Consider the following 14,746-nt stretch of genomic DNA (forward strand, 5'->3'; position numbering starts at 1 on the left):
TTATGGTCAGTGAATATGGTGAATTCCCAGCCATACAGATAATCGTGAAACTTTTTTACTCCCGCCACTATTGCCAGGGCCTCCTTATCTATTTGAGCATAATTCCTTTCCGTCCCTGACAGTGTCCTGGAGTAATAGGCGATGGGTCTTTGGGTCCCATCCCCTTCCACGTGACTCAGGACTGCACCCACTCCATATGGGGACGCATCACACACAATGCAAATGGGTTTGGATTCTATAAAGTGAGTCACAGTGGACTCACTTGACAGTATTTTTTTTTAATTCCTGAAACTCCTGTCATGACTCTGGTTCCAGCTCCACACTGCCTGCTTGTCCAGCAGTCTGTGAAGTGGCTCAGCAATTGCTGCTTTGTTTGGGAGAAATGAATGATAGAAATTCAGTAGACCCAGGAACGCCTGCAGCTCTGTCTTATTCTTGGGGGTGGGGGCCATCTTGATGGCCCTTACCTTGGACTCTGCAGGGTGGATGCCCTTGGCATCAATTCTGAATCCCAGGAATTCTGTGGCCTTAACGCCTATGCTGCATTTGTCCTTTTTTAATTTAAGTCCTGCAGCACGAAATCTTCCTAACACTGCCTGCAATCTGTCCGCTAATACCTCTTCCGTGTCTCCAGCGATGAGGACATCATCAAAGTATGGACACACTTCTGGGATTCCCTTCAGAGTTCTCTCCATTATTTCCTGAAAAATTCCTGGAGCCACAGTCACACCGAACTGCAATCGGTTGACCCTAAAAGCCCCTCTAGTTACAATAGTTTGCGCATCAGCCGGTTCAGTGGTCTCAGTGATTTCACATGAGACTTTTAAACACGTGTGCGACTGGAGCTGAAGGTGGTAGCCGGGAGCTGCTGATATGCCTGCGCCAAATCGAGCTTAGTGAAAATGGCACCGCCTTGGAGTGCAGCAAGAACATGGCTGACGGTTGGAACCGGGTAAGCATGTGGATTAAGTGCTCAATTAATCATGCACTTAAAATCTGTGCAAATTCTAACCTCCCCGTTTGATTTGGGGGGGGTAACTATTGGGGTTTCCCCCTCTCCCCCTGTACAGGCTCTAATACCCCTTGTTCCACTAATTTATCCAGTTCGCTCTCAATCTTCGGCTTGAGAGCGAAGGGAACTCTCCGGGGCTTTAATCTAATTGGCCTAACATTGGGGTCTAATTTAAACGAAATGGGTGGCCCCATGTATTTCCCTAATCGGTCATTGAACATGTCTGCAAACATTTTGCAGACGGCTTCGATGCTGTTGGCCTGGGTTTTGTGAATTCCTGAGATACCGATGCCCAGGGCCTTGAACCAATCCAACCCCACTAAAATAGTCCTACGGCCTTCAACCATGAGGACATCCAAACGCCTGTGGAACCCCCTGAACCCCACGGACAATGTGGCCTCCCCCTTGATTTTAACTGGGGTGTGTTGAAAATTGGTCAATTTGATATCGGAGGGCCTCAATTTGACCCACCTTCAGCTCCAGTCGCACACGTGTTTAAAAGTCTCATGTGAAATCACTGAGACCACTGAACTGGAGTCCAGTTCCATCTGGCAGGGAATCCCCTGCAGACGGATGTCCAATTTATTATTATTATTATTATTTATTTATTAATGGGACTTATATCCCGCCCTATCTCCCCGAAGGACTCAGGGCGGCTAACAACAATAACATATAACAGAAATTAAGATAAAATTAAAATTAAAGTCATCTGTGCAATAAATTAAAATTAAAAATTAAAAATAAATTAAAAATTGTAAACATAATTAAAGTGTCTGTCAGTCCAGGTCAGCCAGGTGGAAAAGGAGTGTTTTGAGGCCGCGGCAAAAGGACCGGAGATCTTGGGTCATCCGAAGCTCAGGGGGGAGCTGATTCCATAGGACTGGCGCTCCCATAGAGAAGGCCCTTCCCCTGGGGTTCACCAGCCGACATTGTCTAGCCGACGGTACCCTGAGGAGGCCTTCTCTGTGTGAGCGTACTGGGCGATGGGAGTTCATTCCCGGTAGCAGATGGTCCTGCAAGTATCCCGGCCCTAAGCCATGTAGGGCTTTAAAGGTAAGTACCAGCACCTTAAATCTCACCCGGAGGGCAACCGGTAACCAATGCAGCTCATGGAGCAGAGGTGTTATATGGGAGTATCGGGGAGCTCCCATCACTACCTGTGCAGCCGGGGACGAGTAACCGGTGAACCCTGGTGTTACAAATTTTAAAATAGTCTATGGCAGAATGTTGGGGGTGCCCAGTACCTGCTAATGCTTCATCCTTGGACTGGATCTCATGCAGGCCATCTCTGGAGTGATTCCAGCAGACTGCGGTGATGTGGCCTGCTTTTCCGCAGGCCCGACACTTGGCCGTGCGGAATTTGCAGGCCGCTCTGGCATGATTTCCCCCGCAGCCTGCACACTTGGGCTGGGCCACGCCACATCCGCAGCTGGAGCACTTGTGTTGCGTCGTTGGTGTCGTTGGCCTCTTCTGGGTTCCCTTGCTGTTGTTGTGCCCCGACCGTTGTTTTGGAACTTGGTTCCGGTGAACTGCGTCAATGTCAGTGGACTCTTCCGTGAGCCCGCTGCTGCCGTACGCAGCGTTCGCGTGGTGCATGCCCTCTCCTAGGCTGCTGGGTCGGGGTTCGCATGGGTCCACTTCGTCGTCCATGTCTCTGTCTAAGACCTCATCCTGGACCACCTGGAAGGTCAGGTTCGGCCTGACACAAAGCTTCTGCTGCAACCGTTTGTCGCAGATGCCAAACATGAACTGGCTGCGAAGCCTCTCATCTAGATTTGTGAATTTGCAGAGGCGGGCGGCCTGTCGCACGCCTGCTATGAAATCTGCCGCCGATTCACCTGGCCGCTGATCCCTTTTTTCGAAATGGAATCACCAGGTCAGCTCAGACATTTTCTGGTTGAAGTGTCTGTTCAGCTTTTCCATGAGGTCGTTGTATGTAACGGCTCCAATGGCTGTTAGTGCGCACAAGCCGATGGCCAGATCATGAACGGCGGGGCCACTTGTGCACATTAGAGCCGCGACCTTCATACCGTCCTCCATGATCCAATTTACCCATAGGTAAAATTCGACCTGGCTCAGGTGTGATTCCCAAAGCTCGGGGCACCTGGGGTCGAAAGGCTGGATCTGGCCAATCTGTGCCATGCTGCATCTGATACTGCAGGTCCTGCTTCGTGTAGACCTCTAGCGTGGTGGCTAGCCGGTTGATGTAGTAGGGAGAGAGGTGAAAAGATGCCTCTTTCCACCCAGCGAACGATGCTGTCCCTTCGTGATTTCAGCTCTTTTTGAAGCAGGATCCCACCTTCATCGCCAGTGCAATGTTGTGGGTTCAGGAAATAGTCGACGCTAGGCAGATAGTTCAGCTCTTTATTAGGAGGTAGATTCAACAGGGGAATAGGGTTACCTGTGACCTTTTTATACCTGGCCAGGTGTGCTGCCAGCCAATCAATTCAAACTGGACTTTCCCGCTGAAACTAAACCCAGCCTGTGGCAGTCGCATTACAGTGCCCCCTGGTGGTCTCTGTCGATCTGCGTTCTATACGCTGTAACTCCAATACATAGCAACATGGCCGCAAGACACTGCAACCGTCATAAATGTGACTCAGTTGTCAAGCATCCAAATGTAAATCAGGTGATCATGGGAATGTTGCAACGGTCATAAGTGTGAAAAACGGTCATAAGTCACTTTTTAAAGTGTCGTTGTAACTCTGAATGGTCCCTAGAGGATTATCTGTACAACATTTGAACATTACCATGTATTCAGCATGAAGCACATTCAATATTTTGAATGCCTGTGCAGAATTAAAATAGGATTCTTCCACATAAGAAAAAATGTCAATAAGGAAACCCACATACATGAAAGAATTCTGCCTAAATAGATCTTTACATTGTTACCCTCTTTGACGATAGCAAAATAAACCTTATTAGGGCATATTACCAATTGGGAAAATTCTATACTGTCTTTTATGAATTCATTAAATATTTACACATAGAAGAGGTTGCCTAAAGATTTTTGAAATGATCGAAACAAAAGCTAGCTTTAAGCAAACAAGACTCCTTAATATGGGTGAATAACTTTTTAATGTCTGAAACAATGTATTTAATGGCCTAGCACTGAATGGTTTGGGGATGGCCAAGAGCTGCAGAGAATGGACTGACAATGCTAAGCTTGCACATATATATATATTTTAATGGAGCCAGGATTTGATGCAGACTGGGGGTCTGTGTTAAGTCTGTTTTAGGTTTGTGCTACCTTTTCTTTTCTTTTCTATCATTTTCTAAACCTCTAGTCCAAAAGTTCCTTGGATGCCTGTAAAAAGTATATTTACGGTATTCCTTGTTAATTTTACGTTATTATTATTTAATATCAGTGTATTTTTGAACAGAAGAGACTGAAATGATGGCCATCTATCTGATCTGAAACAAAAATGTACTTTTAACACCAAGCTTGTTCAAACACACATTTTAGAAACATTGATTGTAGTTTTTTTTTGCTATTGTAGCTTTCCACTTACTTCCTCTGAAGGAGGCAAAGGCAAGAAAATGACCTGGTAAAAACATCACACTCAGAAGATCAAGATGCTCTAGGAAGTCACACTTTTGTTCTTGTAATGTCCTGTGGTGCCACTTATATAAAGTTTTAAGAGCACAGCATTTTCTTTCTCTTCTGGTAAAGAAATTCTTTTACTTTTTTTGTTAAAAAGACTTTCACAGTATCTCTTTGAATGGAAGATCTGTTTCTGATGCCCGGCACTATACAGAGTCACAAGGGTACAATATTAATTATTGAATACATACTGTTGCTAGTCTTTCAAATAACCTTTGCTATGTTTCAATTTGCTATATGTTTGTAAGACACTTCAATGAAGTCACACTTGGATTTTTTTTCATTTTACCATCCTAAAGTGAGATTGATGGATGGAAGGACTGCTGCTGTTAGACCTTGAACAGATTGTTTTTGGCATTATCTTTTAAGTCTAACATTCTTTGATTGACCTTGGCAGAGATATCAAAAGTATTGTCTTGATCTCGCTGAATATAGCTGTCTTTTCCCTTTTTTAGCAAATATTTCAGTTGGTTTTGGTGGTTTGAGTTTTTCAAATATTTCCAGTTACAATGAAGTACTTAACAATATCAGCACTATCTCTGATCCTTTCATGACTTCCTTTCATCAAGTTTCAAAAGATATTAAGCCCTTCCTCTTTTCTGCCCCTGGAAAAACTTCTTGGCCCTTTTCCATGAACTTCATTATTTCCATTCAGATTCTTGTATGCTGTCATCAAACGAACAGACTATTCATCATGTGTAAACAGGGAGTTACAAATGGAATTTTGACTATAGTAATCTTTGTGTTTTACCAGTAGAGCAGAAAATACTGCTTCTGTATGAAAGGGGAACTTACGCATGCCTGATGGTGCCTTCAAATGTTCCTTTGGATGCATGAAATATCTACAGATCAAATGGAACAAACCAAGCATCATCTTACATAACAACTCAATTTCCGATACATCCAGTGCTTTTTTTGTAAAAGAAAAAGGTGCCGGAACTCACACGTGTCATACAACCCGCCTTGCCTACCCTACAAGGTTCTATCCAAAAAAGGTGCCGGAACTCCGTTCTGAGCGTTCTATGAGAAAAAAAGCCCTGGATACATCTGAATGAAAAAGTCAAAGTTGTGGTAGTCTCACAAAATAAAGCATTGGCTCAGGGCTTCTTCAATCTCATCATAATCAGGATATCAAGACAATTTGGAGAAGATTCTTCAAAGATGCTATTTAGTTGACTTACAGACAATAAACACTGAAAACCTGTTTGATAATTCACTTACAACTTAGTTGTATTAATTGGATCTAACACTTAAGACTGTGAGACCCAGGGGCGATGATCATTCAAGGTAGTTTGATTCAGCCTCTTCCCAGATACACCCTTGTTGTTTCTTTTTTCATGGATCTAAAAAACAAGAGCTGGATTATACTGAAAAAATAACAGGGACAACAGTTTATCTATCGCAATATCCATGCCACATATGCTATGATGGTGAAGGTATCTATAATAGATTTGTTTAATATTTGATGACTATAACTACAGTAGTTGTATGCTGGTCCAGTTTATACCAGGTCATGAGAACTGATAAGTTAATTTTCTGCAATTTTGCTAACCTGCTGAGAGCAGAGTTGGGCCTTGACATCCAGCATGCCAGTCAGCTCTTCTTCATCTAGCGGTGCTGTGTTGCAGCAGCAATGGAGCTAGCAGAGTTGGTTTTTGAACATTTAGCAGCACACCACTGGGTATAATTAACCCACATAAGATTTATAGAACAGTTATTTTGAATATCTGTACAATATTTCATCAACACTTTTCATACAATAGCAGTAGCCACACCAGCAGAAGTAGCAGCCATATCACCAGCAATATTATTTAACATCATTACTAGCATTCAGCATTGCTAAAGATGAGCATATGTTACATGTGTGCAATTCACATTTATTCACGTGTCATGATAAATGTGGAATACCAGGCCCTTTCCCAGACATGTCATGGGCATATTGCCCATTGTACACTGCATTTCTGCAAAATGAATATATAACTATTTTAACTAGAGAAAATTAACGTGATTACTCAGAGTAATGATTTTATAACAGATATCTTAGAGAACAAAGCAGGGTTGAATATATTCTTTAATCCTAGAATATGAGCTTGTGAATTGCATAATACTGACAATATCAGAAAAAAAAATAAAAACAGGCAAATTAACATTTACAAAAGAAAAACTATGGAACTATTATAGAAATAACATAGAAATTTTGGAGGAGCTCCATGAGGACCCAAGTGTTGGCAGTGATAATAAACCATGTGTAACAGAAGCTTTAAATTTAGAGCAAGGAGAAAGATAAGGAAACAGACACAAGGAAATACAGTATCTCATGGTTATTTGGGAGCACACAGCAGCTGCAAGCTATGTTTGGGTTCCAGCTTTTGATTACAAATTTAAGACTGGGTATCAGCTTCAAGACATGCCAGGATTTTTTAATCAATGTGGCAGCAACATATAAAAGAAGGATGGGACTTTTTGTGCCGTTTTGGCTGCCATCTTGACTTTTTTTTTTACTCCAACCCAAGTTTCTGCTGCTGGAGACAAACCAAATGGATGCAAAACATGTAATTTGGAATGGAGAATCTAAAAGTGAGACTACTGGTACATTCTAAATATTCTAAAGAGAATAACAACAAAATGGAGAGACGTGAGTAATGGAAGCAAAGAAGAAAACAAGCTGTAACAAAGACTTCACATACCTGTGAATTCATAAGAAGTTGAGCTCAACTTGAAGAAGACTCAATGTGACTCCCAAACTAACCACAGTAATGCGCAGCCAACTCTCATTATAGCAGTATATTATGTTCTCAGCATTTCCAAGAGATCAATCACAATGCTAAGTATTCTTATGCTAGTGGTCATCTTAAAGAGAATTGTATCATATTCTGTATAATGGAATGTTTTTTAGGATAACAACTTTTACCATAGCTAGTCTAGATATAACGAGAAAAACAAATAAATGTATACCAACATTAATGCAAGTACAGCCAACATTTCTTAATGTTATTAGGGGTGTAATTTTAACCTTTAAGCACGTCATATATTCATCAAATTTTTCTGAGACTTTAGTTCCTTACTACAAACTGCAGGATTTTGTACAGAATTTCAGAAGTTCACAATGCAATACAGCATCACTGGGGAGGGTTTTTTGTTTGCATTTGCCTCCTGTTAGATTTATTTATCTACTTACAATATTTCTATACTTCTGTCTGGCTCACAGTGGTTCACATATAAAATTATTTTGTTTGAACAAAATAAGACTGTTAAAACAACTGCATCAGCTAAGAATAATCTATATCTCTGCAGGTGCTGATCGGTGATCATAACAAATAATTTTTGAATTACATTTGTCTTTACAACCTTTTCAAAGGACATCAGCATGGGCACTAACCAAATCCCAGAAAAAAGGCAATTCCAGCACTGCAGTGGAGAAGCACTGAGTCTAACATTCCTCTACAAGATGAGAGCATGAGATGGAACCTTTCTATTTGCAGGAGACAAACTGGATTGTGTTTGGTAGCCAAGCTGTGAAGGCCTTGTAGCTATAGCCAGCTCTGAGTTGTAGTCCAAAACCTATTAGTGTTTTAGAGCTGTTGTAGCTCTTACTCACTAAAACACAGGCTACAATATTTTGCTCCAATTGAGGTTTCCAAATAGTCTTCAAGGCAGCACCAGATAAAGTGGATTGCAGTAATCTATCCTGGAAGTAATGGGAATGTGTTTGACTTTGATCAAACAGTATCTCTATCTTGCAAAGGTTCAATTTCCTTAAAGACAAGGCAATTCCAAAAATTCACTATGCAAACATTTATGCTGTAACCTAGTTATAATCCTATGCTCAGTAGAAGGGCATACCATGAACTCTACAAAAAACAGTATTATTTCAGTGATATCTACCACAACCCTGCAAGAGAGACTGGGCACAAAACAGGACAAAATTTGCTATCATTGCCAGTATTATGAAGAAGAAATGGAAATTGTGAAATTCTTCCTCTCTTACCTTAAAGGGCGTTTTTTTTTAAATGAAGAATTTAAAGCCATTAAGCCACTGTTGCTAGCTGCCATTGCAAAACCAAATAAAGCAATGACATAAATGTTAATCTAAAGTACATTTTCTGTATTGGGATAACATTCTTGATGGTGAAGAGGCTATGTTCCCATGTGTTAGCAGCAAGTATAAGCACATTACTAAAATAAGAAAATCAGCTGTACAAGCATGCCCTAATTTGCATAGCTCATTCTTTATACTCTTATTGTATTTCCCCAAAAGTAAGACCTACCCCAAAATTAAGCCCTAGTTTCATTTTTTTGGGGTGGGCCTAATATAAGACTTACCCCAAAAATAAGCCTTAGTTTTGGGGTGAGGCGTACCCCTAAAAATCAAGCTAGGGTGGGGGCAGAGCTTACCATTGCAGCCAGGCCTGAATTGACACTTGCAGCCAGGCCTGAACTGACACTTGCCTTTTGCAGCCGAAGGAGCATCTTCATTCTGCAGCTGAGAATGGAGCTTGAGCCTGCATTTCACCATCAGAGGCCTTTCTGGAAGGTCTATTGCAGCCAAGAACCGAGCTATGGATTGAATTGGTGCTGCTGCCGCAAGGTGAGTGGAAAAGACCCCCTCCCCGGAAATAAGACCTGGTGCCTCTTTTGGAGACAAAAAATTATAAGATCAGGTTTTATTTTCAGGGAAACGTGGTAATTGAAAAGATTTAAGGTGTTTTTGTGAAGGAAATATATATGAATGAGACCTTAGTTATACCTGTTAAGGAAATGGGTTATGAAATAGTTACAAATCCTTCCCTATGGTAGATTCTTGAGTACTGTTGGACATCACTTGTTAGATCAAACTTCTATTTTTGAAAAATATTTTTATCCTGCGTATTAGTTCATATACAACTCAGAGCAGCAAACATATCAATACTCCTTCCTATCTTCCCCACAATGATAACCTGTGATATGAGTTGGGCTGAGAGTGTGTGACTGGCTCAAAGTCAGCCTGCTGGTTTTTCATGCCTAAGGTGGGACTGAAACTCATAGTCTGCTGGTTTCTAGGCTGACATCTTAACCACTACATCAAACCTTTTGTTCTTGAAAAACTCAGTTGTAAAGAAAGCCTATTTAAAAGTAACTTCAGACAGGACAGAAAATCAATATATTTCAAAGCTTTCTTTGCAGAAAAATGATGAGAATGAAAGATAAGTCTTAATATATACATTTAACTAAGGAAGTACAGTAGTACAGAAGATAAAAAAGGATGCCTTTCTCTACAAGGCCTTGATTTCAAGCCCTGAAATCTCAAATTTAGCTATTACAATGAAGTCCTGTTGCAGACAGACCTGTTTTTTTATCACCACTTAAAATCTAATTAATCCGTATTGAAGCACAAAGATTTCTGTTGTTTTTTTTTAGGTGAGGGGTCATAGAGCGTTCTTTGTTCATCCTCAGACTTGCAATCGTCAGGCATTGGGATATAATTTTACCAAGCAAATTGAAAGGTAACAGATCAAATCCTTATCACAAAACCGAACTCATAGTTAAGCAGAGTCCTTCGTCCTTTGTAAGAAACCTTATATTCAGGAAGAACAAAAACATGTTTCAGAGTTCTCAAAGGGTTAATAGTTAAAGCTTATATTCAGGAGAGCAAAGAGCAACCATCATTGGAGTTACAGTCACTATATAAAGTCAATGTTCCAAAAAACCTGGCCAAAAGATTTTCCAGCCAGCCGATTGCATACTTTACAATGGCTTTAGTGAACCGAACCATAATGCAGTTAGCAGGGATTTTATTTTGCCTGTTAGGATGGGTCTTATCCTGCCTCACTACTTATTTACCTCAGTGGAAAAATCTCAATTTAGAATTGAATGAATTGGAGATCTGGACAATGGGACTGTGGCAAGCTTGTGTGGTCCATGAAGAAGGGGGAATGCAGTGCAAAGAATTTGATTCTTTTTTAGCTTTACCCCCCGAACTCCAAATTTCTAGGATTCTGATGTTCATATCCAATGGATTAGGACTTTCTGGTCTCTTACTCTCAAGTTTTGGATTGGATTGTTTAAAGATTGGAGAACAACAACAGGATCTAAAGAAGCGGTTATTGTTGCTGGGAGGAATATTCTGCTGGATATCAGGAGCTGCAGCCTTAGTCCCAGTGTCTTGGGTTGCTCATACCACTGTGCAGGAATTTTGGGATGAAACTATTCCAGACATCGTTCCGAGGTGGGACTTTGGGGAAGCACTTTTTATAGGATGGTTTGCTGGATTCTGTCTCATTTTTGGAGGGTCACTGCTAAATTGCAGTGTCTGTTCTGCTGATACTCAATCGTCCTCGGTCCATTATACAGTGGCAGGTGTGCTAGATGCTTGTCAACACTTGGAAAGTAACAACAGACCCCAAAGTCTAAGAGTCTGAGAAACACAGGAGAGCCTATTTTTCTTTCATGCACTTAAACACAATATGCAGAACCTTATTCCAATTAAGATTAAAGGACACTTTGTTCCTTACTTGATTAAGTACACTTGAGCTCCTAATATTTTTCCTGAACTTTTATTTCAAGAATTGTATTATCCTTCTTATTACAAGGCTGGAAATGCTGGCTTCACAACAAGAGTAGATTAAAATGACTATAGAAAACTTCATCATATATTTTTGTCTACTTCAACTTAAAATGTACTGTAAAAAATATCCAAAGCTCAAATAAGTCATAAGGAAATATGAATTCTCATATTACACAATCATACACTGCTAAGTTTGGTACTTGATTTTTAGAACTGGTTGTTTTTGTTTCTCTATTGTCTTACAATTCAAAGACTATTCTCGTTTAAACTTTCTGCTACAAATTCAAATATGCAGCAAAACCTTTAAATAAACCTTCAAATAACAATACTGGTTAGTAGATCTCAGTTGTATCTAGACTAGAATTCATCTTAAAGCATGGAAAACACCAAGGTTCCCCCCCCCCGTTTTGTATGCTTTTGCCTATTTTTAAGATACAAGGGAGTAGCTAACAAAATATTTTAATTAGATGTGAAATGCTGGTATTGTACACAATCAGTTCTGTTATGCTATGCATTGATATTTGAGAGTTAAGTATATATGATCCCAATATAATATCTAAAGTCTGAGACTTTATTAATTTTAGTGTGTGATGACAGCATTTTTTTGTTTACATTTTTAAAAAAACTGGATTGCTTGTGTGCCATCCATTTACGGTATAATGTGTAATGTCTTTTATTAAGCAGCTCCAAGTTACATAATTGAATTTGTAAACTTAAGAGTGTTAGGTTAATTATCTGGAAGAAAACATTATTGAACTCTGGATTTGCTTCTGAATGAATATGAATTCAATTATGCAGTTAAATCTATCCAAGTAAGGGATTGACTATTGTTTCCTAAATAGAATTAAAATATTAGTATTTGAACTGTATTTTCAGTGTATAATGGATCTTATGAGTCTAATACTTTTGAAATCACAATTTGTCATTTTTTTCTATTAAAATATCATTGGAAAGAACAATTAATGTGACATTTACAGTACCTATTTACTGACAGTAATAACGCAACACTTCTTCACTAATCCCCACCTCAAAATCTATCAATATTCACAAATGCTAAAACTTGCATACTTCTGATTATATTGCTTAATGGAAAAGTTAATGGTATTTTTATAAGGAAATATTGTTAAACCTATCAAGTAGCTTTCAAGGTTGGAATAGCCTTATTTTTTATGAAATGAAGGAACGTGCTCAGGAAAGCTACAGAGGTACTGCAAAAAGGAAACAAAGGATATAATGTAATATATATATATATATATATATATATATATATATATATATATATATATATATATATATATATTCTTTTAGCTTTGCCTAAAGAAGTCAAGGTTTACAGAATTTTAGCACTCTTCACAAATGGACAGTTGTCTGATGTCAGAACATCAAGAATAAAAGCTACAAAAAGTGCTAGTTGTGTAACATTGATGTGCTCTGTTGCTCTGAAGTATGCGCACTGTTGAAATTTGATAGGATTGCTCAAAAGATTGCTGTCAGGTGGGAATATAAGAATACACTATTCATTGGTTTCCAGTGGATTTCTACTTCTCTGCACAGAATTGACCGTAATTCTTTTTGTTAGGCCACAGAAGAAATGCACGGAAGTCTTTTTGACAATAGCTAAATCAAACTAAAAAAATCTGCCAAGTATATTTAAATTAAATTTAGGATGAAAATTATATCTATTTTTGTTTAGCATAATCTATATTTATATAGTTTGATTTATTTATTTATTTATTTATTTGTTTGTTTTTATAAACCGCCCTTCTCCCGAGGGACTCGGGGCAGTGTACAGAGTAGGACAGGCAACAAAGTGAAACAGTATTGAAAACAATAATCAAAGCAAAACAAACTGGGACCCCAATTAAAGCTGTCAGAGCTATCAGGCCAGGCCGGACTGTTGGAATAGGTAAGTCTTTAAGTCGCGTCGGAAGGTGCGGAGGTCGGGGGCCATCCGGATTTCAGTTGGTAAGCAGTTCCAGAGGGCTGGCGCACCCACTGAGAATGCCCTCCCCCTGGGCGCCACCAGTCGACATTCCTTGAGCGGTGGTACCCTGAGGAGGCCCTCTCTGTGGGAGCGCACAGGGCGGTGGGGTGTTGACATTGGCAGAAGGTGCTCCCGTAGGTAGTCCGGACCCATGCCATGTAGGGCTTTGTATGTCATTGTTAGCACCTTGAACTTCACACGGAAGGCAACTGGAAGCCAGTGCAGCGCACGGAGGAGAGGTGTGATATGGGAGTATCGGGAGGCTCCCCAGAGTGTCCGTGCCGCTGCACTTTGCACCAGTTGAAGCTTCCGAGTGGATCTCAAGGGCAGCCCCATGTAGAGAGCGTTACAGTAGTCTAGGCGAGAGGTCACAAGGGCATGGGTGACTGTACGTAAGGCATCCAGGTCCAGATAAGGCCGTAGTTGGCGAACTAGTCGAACCCGGGAGAAGGCCCCCTTGGTCACAGCTCCTATGTGATCTTCCAGGGAGAGCTGCGAGTCTAGGAGGACACCCAGGTTGCGGGCCCTATCAACAGGTGGTAGTAACTTGTCCCCGATGTTAAGGGATGGGATGTTCTGAGTATCCTGGCTTGCCGGTACGTACAGCCATTCAGTCTTGTCCGGGTTCAGTTGAAGCCTGTTCCTCCCCATCCATTCCCGGACCGCTTTCAGGCAGCGGGACATCACGTCGAGGGCATCACTGATGTTGTTTGGAGTTGAGATGAAAAGCTGGGTGTCATCAGCATACTGATGGTACCCTACTCCAAAGCTGCGAATGATCTCACCCAGCGGTTTCATGTAGATGTTGAACAGGAGAGGCGAGAGGACCGACCCCTGAGGGACTCCGCAAACGAGAGGCCTCGGGGTCGACTTCTGTCCCCCTGCCAGCACCGACTGCGAGCGACCCTGGAGAAAGGAGGAGAACCAACGTAGAACCGTGCCTCCCACTCCCAGCCCCCTGAGGCGTCGCAGCAAGATACCATGGTCGATGGTATCGAAAGCCGCCGAGAGATCTAATAAGACTAGGACAGAGGAATGGCCCCTGTCCCGGGCTCTCCAGAGATCATTCATCAGAGCGACCAATGCCGTCTCCGTGCTGTAGCCCGGCCTGAAGCCCGATTGGTACGGGTCTAGATAAACCGCTTCATCCAGGATCTGAGGAAGTTGGTGCGCCACCACGCTCTCAACAACCTTCGCAAGGAAGCGAAGATTGGAGACTGGACGAAAGTTATTCAATGAGGATGGGTCCAAGGTGGGCTTCTTGAGGAGAGGTCTCACCACCGCCTCCTTCAAGGCGGTGGGGAAGTGACCCTCACTCAGAGAAGCAGAGATGACCGCCAGGAACCAGCCTCGTGTCCCCTCTCGAGCTGCATAAGCCAGCCAGGAAGGGCACGGGTCCAGTAAGCATGTGGAGGAGCTCAACCTCCTCATAATCCTGTCCACTTCCTTAGGAGTCACAGGATCAAATTCCTCCCAGATGACGTCGGCAAGACTGTCCATGTCTTGTTCTTCCAACTCAGCCCAGTTGGAGTCCAGGCCGGTTCGAATCCGAGCAATTTTATCCAGCAGATATTGACCGAATTCCTCAGCTCGACCCTGCAA

The 14,746-nt window shown here is 41.5% G+C and overlaps 1 protein-coding gene across 1 annotated transcript; it reads left to right on the top strand.

Moving 5' to 3' along the window:
• Positions 1 to 10,345: 10,345 nt before the first annotated feature.
• On the top strand, positions 10,346 to 11,014 carry LOC308670587 (claudin-22-like; the record flags this gene model as incomplete). Its single annotated transcript, XM_081332157.1, has 1 exon — positions 10,346 to 11,014. The coding sequence occupies one exon, from the start codon at positions 10,346 to 10,348 to the stop codon at positions 11,012 to 11,014; it is 669 nt and encodes a 222-aa protein (XP_081188283.1).
• Positions 11,015 to 14,746: the final 3,732 nt, after the last annotated feature.

The sequence above is a fragment of the Vipera berus genome (assembly GCF_964194415.1).
Source record: "Vipera berus genome assembly, chromosome: 7".
Classification (NCBI taxonomy): Eukaryota; Metazoa; Chordata; class Lepidosauria; order Squamata; family Viperidae; genus Vipera; species Vipera berus.